Genomic DNA, 10,878 nt, shown 5'->3' on the forward strand with positions numbered 1-10,878 from the left:
CCTCCTCCGACGCCGCCTCCCCCCCTCCCTCGGCCCCCGCCTCCCGCTTCTCCGCCGCAGCCCCCTCCGAGCGCGCCGCAACCCGCCTCCTCCGTCCTCCTCCTCCGCCGCGGGGGGCCATGAACTTCCAGGCCGGGCCCGGGCAGAGCCCCGGGCAGCAGCAGCAGCAGCAGCAGAGCCTGGCGGCGCCGGGCCCGTCGGGGCCGCAGGGGGGCGGCGGGCCGCAGCCGCAGTTCGGCCTGTCCAACTCGTCGGCCATCCGGGCCGAGATCGGCCGCTTCGAGTCGGTGCACCCCAACATCTACGCCATCTACGACCTCATCGAGCGCGTCGAGGACTTGGCGCTGCAGAGCCAGATCCGCGAGCACGTCATCGCCATCGAGGGTGGGTGAGACGCCCCGCCGGGGGGGGGGAGGGCGGGAGAGACCCCCACCACCAGGCCCCTCCGGGAGATGAGCCTCCCTCTCCCGCCGGGCGCGGCTGGACTGCTCTGGCGGTGGCCCCCCCGGAATGAATGATGAATCCCGGGCCGGGTGGCGCTCCCCCTTGCCGCCCCCCCCCGGCGACCCGGCACGTGGAAGGAAGGCAGGCAGGCCCGGAGGACGCCGCTGCCGGGCTGGCTGGAGGGCCCGTGTCTCTCTCTGCACGGGAGACATGGCGGGGTGGGGGGTGGGGGGCGTGTTCTGTGCTGGCGTTGGCGGGCGGGGGGCGGCCTCTTCCTCCTGTGGTCTGGCTGGCGCGGCACCGGCGCTCTCCCACCAGTCCTGGCGGTGCGGGGGCTGGCAGTGGGTCCTGGAAATGCGCTCTGCACGAGTTCAGAGGCACCCTCCCAAGCCATGCGGGGGGGAGCAGGTGGTGGTGGGGGCTCAGTCCCCCGGAGGACCCCCCCCCCACAATGCCCCTGCTGACTGTCCTCTTGCAGGTCTCCTGTCCGGGCCTGGGGGTTGCCCTTGTCCGTGGCTGGTCACTTGTGGGGGTCGGCGGCGTCCTGTGCTTCCTGCAGCCAGCCTGGGTGTGGCTTCGCTCGGAAAACGGGAAAGTGTGCCCCTGGGCAGGTCGGGTGCCAGCCTGGGAGCCGGGGCACTCCCTCTCTCCTCTTGCATGGCCCTCCGGCAGGCCTTTCTGGGTGGCGAAGTCTTGGGAAACAGTCCTTCACAGGGGGAGACCGTCGAATGTTCAGGGAGCGCGGCGGATTCTGGCTAGCAGGCCCAAGGGGGTGCCTGCCCCTGCCCCAGCCCCAGCCCCTGCTGGCCGACCCAGAGGTGGTGGTGGTGGTGGTGGGGAGGTGGCAGGGCCTCGGGGCATCTTTACTCCAGAGCGGGAGGGCATGGGACGAGGGAGGTGGGCTGAAGGGGAGGGCAGATGGGAGAGCTGTTGGTTCATTCATTTATAGCCTGCCTTTCCGCTTGGTTCAAGGTGGTTTAATGGCTAAAACATTTCCAGCTAAAACCAAAGGTACAACAACAAAAACCCAAATCCCCCCCCCCCAAAAAATATATGCTGTTCACACCGTATCGAAAGCCCTGGCAAACCCGCAGGCCTCTCAGTGCTTCTTGAAGACATCTGGGGAGGGGAGGGGAGGGGGAGCGGCTGGCACGGTGGTGCGGGGGGGACACACACCATAGCTGGGGCACGGGGACCTCTGGACAGAAGACAGCCCTTCAGATCTGGGGGGGGGGGGTTCCACAGCCACAGTAGGAAGTTCTTTCAAGGTCATAAGCAGCACCTGGATCTGAACTCAGAAGCAGGCTGGCAGCGTGTAGAAGGCAAGTGGAGGTGGGAGCAGTGGAAAGTCCACGGAGGCTTGTCTGGTGGTCCCCACAGCTGCCCAGCAGATGGTGGTTTCAGTGGGGCAGTGGGCAATGCTCCCTCTAAGCTGTGGAGTCCTGTGAGCAAAAATTCTACTTTGTGAGCTCCTGGCATTAAAGGGGGTGAGCAAGCAGTTTGGCTGCTGACTGAATTAGTTAGCTATCCTTCCTGAGCTCAGACAAAAATGTGTGAGCCGGAGGCTAAATAACTGGGGGTTAGCTCGCACTGACTCAGCTTAGAGGGGACACTGGTAGTGGGTGGCCCTGGGTGTTTGGTGCTGGCTGTGTTGTCTGGCGTTTGGCCGTACGACGTGCCTTGGCTGGGCTTCTGGTAGGTGGGCTTTGGAATTCAGTGGGTCCTGGGGAGGGATGCTGGGTTGGGGGGGTAGTTTGGGAGTTGATGGGAATCAGCTGTGTGGATCCTCTCTGAAAGCTGATTGTTTGGTACCCGCCTTGTGAGGAGGCTGAATGTGAGGACGGTTTCTCTTGGGAGATGGCTTGGTGCTGCCAGTGGGCGTTTCGGGGGCCTGGCGGAGAGCAGGAGTGGGAGATTTCAGTCCCTGTGTGGCAGCGCGATGTTTTGTCGGGGTTTCTCCAGCCCTGGCTCTGTGGATGGGGTTGCCCTGGGGCCGTCCAGCGTGGACCCAAGTGGAACTCTGTGATCCTGCCCTTCAGGAGGCCCGTGTGCATTTGTTCCAGCGCCCTGGCATCGGTCCGAGTGTGGTTTGCATTTGGACTGCTGGTGGTGACGGTTCATCTCTTCTTAGTTTCCTTTCCTGTAAAGCGTCTCCAGGAGGGGTCCCATGAAAGCCCTCGCCTGCTCCTCCTTCACATCCCAGCTACGCCTCAAATATACCTTCATGGAAACGGTTTGTTTTCTTTTTGAGACAGCCACTGTTTGGTTCCATGCTGAGCCATAGGTTGCAGACGCATGGGCCAGCCTCTGGGAGAGCCATGAATTTCGTACGGTGACTTTGGTGGGTGACACTACCTTACAAGGTTGTTGTGAGGTTGGAATAGGGAGGGGAATCGCTGTATGCCACCCAGAGCGCCTCGGAGGCGGGGCAGGATGTAAATACGGTGGCCAGTCCAGTATTTCCCAGCTGAATCTGTCCTACCTGTCTTTGGGAGCGGGAGTCGGTTTGGGGGCTGTGCCCCCTCCTGCCAACGGACTGAATCCCATTTGACCCTTTGCTTGTGGGCCAGTTCTGCTTTAAGGGCTTTCCCCCTTCAGGTGGCCTGGTGTCTTTACTCAACCAGTCAGCTCTTTGGTGTTTCTTTTTATTTGTAGGTTTTTAAAGCACCTTTTAGAAATGCTTTGAGAATGGTTTGGTGAGGGGCAGGTGCTTGCTGGCGTGGTGACTGACCAGCCATGGTGGGGGCCCCGGGAGAGACTTCTGCTGCCTCTCCTGTATCTTCCTCTTCCACTTCTTGGCAAATAATTCAAGTGTGATGCACGCCCTACTCCTTTGGTGGTGACGGGTTCTATCATTGCCTGGGTGACCTGTAAGAAACAAGTCCCCCCCCCCAAAAAAAAATGTTTGCATGTAGGAGACAAAAGTGGTGGGTGGTGGGGGGAGAGGACCTGGCTTCTTCTGGATCAGGGCTCTGTGCTGTTGCTTCCCCAATGAATGACAGGAAGTTCCTGCCAGTTGTGTCTGATCCATATTTTCAGTGTGTGGGATTGTCATTTTAGGAAGTATAGATCAGTCGGTCCATTAAATGTATTGTGATTTTTTTCCTGTAAATTAATACAATGCGAATCCACATTTTCCTATTTAAGGAAATCAAGTCTAATTTCTTATTTGAATTATAGCTCACCTTTCTTGCTGAAGGTGAATTACAGAATATAAAACCACGCGAGCAGAGACCGTATGGCAGTTTGTGGACTAACTGTGCAGTAGGGCTAAGATTACAGAACCGGAGACCGATGTGAACAGACGTGAAGGCACGACTTACCGTAATGCAGGAAGTGGATTATGAAGGCAGAAGGCAGCGTAGTCAAAGCGAGGGGGTACAAGCTATAAACATTGTGATAGCATGCAATTGTGTTCCCTTATAAAGTCACCTTCCTGGACTGTTCCATTATACTGGGATTCTAATCCTCTTATAAAAAGCTCCCCTGGACATTTTTGTTTTGCACATCCTGCGGACTGATAGAAGCCGTGGGAGCCGTCCTCCGGACCTCCGCAGGCAGGCCAATCCACAGGGCGGGAGACACAGGAGAGAAAGAATTCCTGAGTGCAGGCAATTGCTGGTCTTAGCCATTTGCAGGTTGGCCTCCTCAGGAGACTTTGTGGCAACAAGGCCATTGTGGATGATAGCCAGTCCCTTGAACTGAACCCGACAACTGATCAGTAACCAGTGAGCAGAAGAAGAAGAGAAGAGATTGGATTTACACCCCGCCCTTCACTACCCAAAGGAGTCTCAGAGGGGCTTACAAACTCCTTCCCCTTCCCACAACAGACACCCTGTGAGGTAGGCGAGGCTGAGAGAACTCTTGACAGAAACTGCTCTTTTTCAAGAACAGCTGTGCCAGAGTTATGGCTTGCCCAAGGTCATCCAGCCAGGTGCAAGTGGAGGAGGCGTGGGGAATCAAACCTGGTTCTCCCAGATTAGAGTCTCTTCAGGTGAAGAAGAAGAAGGGATTGGATTTATACCCCGCCCTTCACTTGGGAGTCTCAGAGCGGCTTACAAATTCCTTTCCCTTCCCCTCCCCACAACAGACACCCTGTGAGGTGGGTGGGGCTGAGAGAACTCTGACACAAACTGCTCTTTCCGGAACAGCTGTGCCAGAGCTTGTGACTGACCCAAGGCCACATCAGCAGGTGCAAGTGGAGGAGTGCGGAATCAAACCCGGTTCTCCCAGATTAGAGTCCGCACACTTAACCACTACACCAAACTGGCTCTAACCAGGAGGTCTTTCATATCACCTGGTCCTTTTAACTGGATGTGCCGCCAGAGATTGAACTGGAGATGCCGCCAAAGGTTGAACCTGAGACCTTCTGCATGCCAAGCAGGTTCTCTGCCTCTAAGCCACGGCCCCTCCCCATTCCAAAGTGACTGCAGAATGGGGGTGGCATGCACGTTTTGCCAGGTGCCTGATAGTGGCCAGGCTGTGGCATTCTGTGTCCTCTGTGGCTTTCGAGGTGACTTTGAAGGCAGAGCCATGTAGGGCACAAATTACAGTAGCCCTAGAGTGGAGCCACAGGGCCAGATCAGCCAAGTCAAGGTAGGGGGGAATCTTCTGGCCTAGTTTGGTGTAGTGGTTAGGAGCGCAGACTCTAATCTGGGAGAACCGGGTTTGATTCCCCACTCCTCCACTTGCACCTGGCTGGATGACCTTGGGCAAGCCGTAGTTCTGATAAGGGCTGCTCTTGAAAAAGAGCCGTTTCTGTCAGAGCTCTCTCAGCCCCACCTACCTCACAGGGTGTCTGTTGTGGGGAGGGGAGGGGGAAGGAGTTTGTAAGCCGCTCTGAGACACCCTTGGGTAGTGAATGGCGGGGTATAAATCCAATCTCCTCCTCCTCCTCCAGTTTGGTGTAGTGGTGAAGTGCGTGGACTCTAATCTGGGAGAGCTGACTGGTGATCCCCCCCTCCTCCACTTGCACCTGGCTGGATGACCTTGGGCAAGCCATAGCTCTGACAAAGAGCTGTTCTTGAAAAAGAGCCATTTCTGCCAAAACCTCTCTCAGCCCCACCCGCGTCACCGGGGGTTTGTTGTGGGGAGGGGAAAGGAAAGGAGTTTGTAAACCGCTCTGAGACTCCTTTGGGTAGTGAAAGGCAGGGTATAAATCCAATCTCCTCCTCCTCCTGTATATGAAGATGAAGAAAACATCTTTTTTTCTTTTCTTTTTTTGAGGGGGGCAGCTGTACTAACTTGCTTGTCCAATAATAATAATACTTGGTCCAGTATAACCCCCAGGCTCTTAACTGAGTTGGCAAGTCTAAGCTGGCACCTATCAGAAGTAGGAAGCACAGTGTCCTTTGTGGCAAAATGCCCCCCACCCCAGAAATCTGCCTCCATTCCTGAGGACTGGAAGGTAGCTAACGTCACTCCCATCTTTAAAAAGGGTTCCAGAGGAGATCCGGGAAATTACAGGCCAGTCAGACTGATGTCGATACCGGGTAACTTGGTTGAAACTATTATTAAGGAAAGAATTAGTAGGCGTATAGATGAACAAAACCTATTGAGGCAGACTCAGCATGGGTTCTATAAGGGAAGATCTTGTCTCACTAACCTGTTAGTGTTCTTTGAGGGGGTGAACAAACATGTGGACAAGGGGGACCCAATAGATATGGTTTACCTTGACTTCCAGAAAGCTTTTGATAAAGTTCCTCATCAAAGGCTCCTAAGTAAGCTCAAAAATCATGGGATAAAAGGACAAGTCCTTTTGTGGATCAAAAGCTGGCTAATTAATAGAAAACAGAGAGTGAGTATAAATGGGCAGTTCTCTCAGTGGAGGGGGGTAAGCAGTGGGGTACCGCAGGGATCAGTACTTGGTCCACTGCTTTTTAACTTGTTCATTAATGATTTGGAGTTGAGAGTAAGCAGTGAAGTGGCTAAATTTGCGGATGATACAAAGTTGTTCAGGGTGGTGAAAACCAGTGAGGATTGTGAGGCACTCCAAAGGGATCTGTCAAAGATGGGCAAGTGGGCGTCAACATGGCAAATGGGGTTCAATGTGGCCAAGTGCAAGGTGATGCACATTGGAGCCAAAAATCCTAAATATAAATACACATTGATGGGGTCTGAACTGGCAGAGACAGATCAAGAGAGAGATCTTGGAGTTGTAGTAGATAACTCACTGAAAATGTCAAGACAGTGTGTGACTGCAATAAAGAAGGCCAATGCTATGCTGGGGATTATTAGGAAGGGTATTGTAAACAGATCAGCCAATATCATAATGCCGCTATATAAATCAATGGTGCGACCTCATCTGGAATACTGTGTGCAATTCTGGTCACCACACCTTAAAAAGGATATTATAGCTTTGGAAAAAGTGCAGAAAAGAGCAACTCGAATGATAAAAGGGTTGGAACACTTTCCCTATGAGGAAAGGTTAAAGCGCTTAGGGCTCTTTAGCTTGGAGAAAAGACGACTGAGGGGTGACATGATCGAGGTTTATAAGATTATGCATGGGAAAGAGCAGGTAGAGAAAGAGGTACTTTTCTCCCTTTCTCACAATACAAGAACTCGTGGGCATGCCATGAAACTGCTGAGCAGTCGGGTTAGAACGGATAAGAGGAAGTACTTCTTCACCCAAAGAGTGATTAACACTTGGAATTCACTGCCACAGGAAGTGGTGGCGGCTACAAGCATGGACGGCTTCAAAAGGGAATTAGATAATGAAACTGAAGCTCAAATACTTTGGCCACCAAATGAGAAGGGAGCACTCACTGGAGAAGACCCTGATGCTGGGAAAGATTGAAGGTCAAAGAAGACGGGGACGGCAAAGGATGAGATGGTTAGACAGTGTCATCGATGCAATGAACATGAAGTTGAGCAAACTTCAGAGGATGGCGGAAGACCGGAGGGCCCGGAGGAAGCTGGTCCATGGGGTCGCAAAGAGTCGGACTCGACTGTGCGACTGAACAACAACAAATGGAGCAGAGGTCCATCAGTGGCTATTAGCCACAAGGTATAGATAGGGGCTCTGGGGCCAGGGACGCTCTTTCTTCTTGGTGCTTGGGGGGGGTCAACAGTGGGAGGGCTTCTAATGTCCTGGCCCCACTGGTGGACCTCCTGAGGGCACCTGGTATTTCTGGCCACTGTGTGACACAGAGTGTTGGACTGGATGGGCCATTGGCCTGATCCAACATTGGCGTCTCTTATGTTCTTATGAATTCACCTTAATATTTCATTCACTGTAGTTGCAAACCCAGCTGCAAACTTGGAGCTGGTAGGAAGGAGGAGTCCTGGGGATGAGCCGGCATGTTCCAGGCACAGGGTAGCTGGGTTCTTACATGAGTTAATGGCTCTGGCTGAAGGAAGACACCCTGCCTAGGATGTCATACGCCAAAGAGAACAGAGGCTGTTAAGAGCCAAACGACTTAGAAAGGATACCTTTTCTCTGGAAGCAGGAAAGGCAGAGTGACCCAGAAGGGGGGGATGACTCTTCCCAAGGAGAAATTCTAAATTATCTGGACACAGAGAAGAAGCTGTCTTGCATCTTGCTCTTGACTTGGGGGTGCAAGCCATGCAGGACTAAGGCTTTAGCTAGGGACTCCATCCTCCCACGTGCCAAGGGATAATGGCGAGAAGACCCAACCTGGAGAACCAAGGTAATGTTGACCTTCAGACTACTGCAACATCAAGACTGATGTGAAGCCAGCATGTTCTATTTCAACATCATTTAGGATAAGTACAAAGTGTAGGGAGAGAGGATTGTGTGTTTTCACCTTTTCTTTGTACTCTTGCTCAGCCTAAATGCTTGAACAGACGTGTATTCTTTTTATTCATAGCTGAATGAAAGGGTTTTAAGTAGCTCTTGTGAGCCGTCTTGAGTAATTGTGGGAAGGCAGGCTATAAATGTTTTTAATAAGAGTAGCGATCCATTCTGTCATGTCCCGCGTTGTTGTCCTTCCTGGCTCTTTCCTGAGTGTGAGCATAGGCAGGTGTGCCTGTTAATGTCACAGGAGGTTTTCTGATTGTCCCCTATCCTTTCTAGCCACTCAGGCCATTTAGGTCACTTGTGTGATGGCCGCCTCGTCTTTGCTCTGGGGCTTCTTAGCCTCCCATCTATACACAAATGTTGGGGCAGAAGGATTCTATTGTGTGAATCTGCCCACTGTGGGTTTTCTTGGAACTTTGTAAGGAGAAAGGTGGGTAACTGTTTTGCAGTGGGGCCCCCACCGCCTTGGGAAAGGTGTCAGGTGGAGGGAGGGCTGCAGTTCTTCTGGACTGCTATTTGCTCGAGGACACGCTAGCTCTGGCTTTGATAGCCACACAGGTGCTTTTTGGACCTACAGTGGAAGATGTTCTAATTCAGCAGCTGTGCATTTGGCACCAGACACATGGCTTTCACCTCATGAGGCCTCACAAACATATTTGTCATGTGCCTTTAGATCTTGCTGCTTAACTTTCCTCTTCCTGTTCCAATATTCACTTATTTGTTATCTTATTGCAATATGTATTTAAGTTACGTGTACCTCAATACTGTTTGACCTCTGAAGAAGGCCCCAATAGGGCGGAAACGCGTCAGGTCATGTGTATTGGCCCTTGTGCTTAGGCTATTTTTTTTTACGAGGCTTTCATTGGGCCCTTATGTATGTTTTTAACTGTCTTTCTAATAAATACTTGTATGTATATTATAAGTTTTAACTAGGTTTTTAATATTGGCCCTTCAGTAGACTTCCTTCTCACCGTGTTGGTTACTCCTCCAGCACCAGTCACGGAGTCCCATTCTGTCGGGAGCAGCCAAAATATCTCAAGAGCAAGTGCAAACTTTTGAGTTCCTTAGAAGAAGTTGGTTCAATGTTAAGTGGAAGAGAAAGACACTGCAGGGCATGCTTGAAGAACCAGAAATCTGCTGGGTTGTTTTTTGTTTTTTTTAAAGAATGGAGATGGGCAGGGGTGGGCGGGCGCGTCGCAGCCTCTTTGCGATGGCAGGATGATGGCTGCAGGGCATATGGCAGACTTCAGGGTCTTTCCCCCCCCCCCGTCCTCCCCCCCCCCCCCCATGTCGGAGGCCTGGAGGAGCAGGTGTCCCCCTCCCTTGAGGGGCGTGGAAGGGGGGGGTCCCTGCCTGTAGCTGGAGAGGCTGCTGGGGCCTGAACCTGGGTCCTTCTGCCTGCCTGGCGGAGGCTCTTCCTCTGAGCCACAGCCCCTTGTCTGTCTTGGGACTCAACATGTGACTTGAAAAAGAGTTCAGGAGTACTTTGATGATAAATAGGTTGCTTTGAACAAAAAGGTGTTAAACGTGGGTGGGTCTTGCATGGTGCGCTGCCTGCAGGAGACCCGTGGCTTTGTGATGAGTCTGGGGCAGTGAAGCTCTGTCTTGTATGGGCCACTGGCCTGATCCAACACTGGCTTCTCTTATGTTCTTATGTCTGGGGCAAGGGATGCTCTGTGTTCTTGGTGCTTGGGGGGGGCAACAGTGGGAGGGCTTTTAGTGTCCTGGCCCCACTGCTGGACCTCCTGATGGCCCCTGGCATTTCTGGCCACTGTGTGACAACAGAGTGTTGGGCTGGAGGGGCCACTGGCCTGATCCAACATTGGCGTCTCTTATGGTCTTATGCCTGAGGCAAGGGATGTTCTGTATTCTTGGTGCTGGGGGGGGGCAGCAGTGGGAGGGGGCTTCTGGAGTTCTGGTCCTGAGGGCACCTGGGTTTGGGCCACCGTGTGGCAGAGGGCTGCACTTGGGTGGTATGGCTTTTCTTGGCTCTCTGACCCCGTCTTAGGAAGAGACTAGAGTCCCTCCAAGCGAAGCAGCGCTTGCCCCCCTTCCTCTGGCTTCTGAGGCTTGAGGGGACAGTCGCACAGATGTGATGAGGGCCGTTGCCCCCCAGCCAGGTGAGAGCGCACAGCACCTCGGGCTCCCTGTACCCGTGGCAGGGTTTCTTCTTGCAGTGTGCTCTGTGTTGTGCGGTGGTGGCCGATCGGGGGTGGGGGTGGGGGTGGTGTCTCCACTGGAGCGTCCTCTGGGTCTGGGGTCTGACGGAAGAGGCCGGCCTGTTTCTGGGTGGTGCCTCTGCATGGGGGGGGGGGTCTTTGCTGCCCGGTGTCGGTGCCTGGGCCCAGTCCCTGCTGTGCCAGGCAGCGGAGGGCCCCTTCCTTGGTAATCCTCTGCTCTGCTGTGATTTGGGAGATTACAAAGCATAAGGGGGTGGGGGTGGTTCCTCTTGCTTTTTGCCTTTTGGTTGCCAGGCAACAGAAGATAACGGCTGTCACGTTTCCCAGGATTTTTCTCTGAAACCCAAGTGGGGGTGGAGGAGAAAGCTGCCGGCCTGCTTCCTGGGCCCGCCTGTGGCCAGTGGGTGCTTGCGTGGGATCCTCTGTCGTCCCTGGAAGCTGTGGCCCCTCCCACCCCTTGGTTTGCCGGACTCCTCCTCCTCCTCCTCCTCCTCC

At 53.8% G+C, this 10,878-nt stretch overlaps 1 protein-coding gene across 2 annotated transcripts in view; it reads left to right on the forward strand.

Annotated features, from left to right (window-relative positions):
* The first annotated feature begins 87 nt into the window (after positions 1-87).
* Positions 88-10,878, forward strand: part of AGAP3 (ArfGAP with GTPase domain, ankyrin repeat and PH domain 3) — a 104,896-nt gene continuing 94,105 nt past the window's right edge. For both annotated transcript variants that reach the window (XM_015408626.1, XM_015408627.1), the window contains exon 1: positions 88-384. In XM_015408626.1, coding sequence (XP_015264112.1) covers positions 120-384 — 265 coding nt within the window. In that variant the 5' untranslated portion in view covers positions 88-119. The remainder of the gene's footprint in view (positions 385-10,878) is intronic.

This window comes from Gekko japonicus, unplaced genomic scaffold (genome assembly GCF_001447785.1).
Source record: "Gekko japonicus isolate JY-2015 unplaced genomic scaffold, Gekko_japonicus_V1.1 scaffold1794, whole genome shotgun sequence".
NCBI classification, from domain to species: Eukaryota; Metazoa; Chordata; class Lepidosauria; order Squamata; family Gekkonidae; genus Gekko; species Gekko japonicus.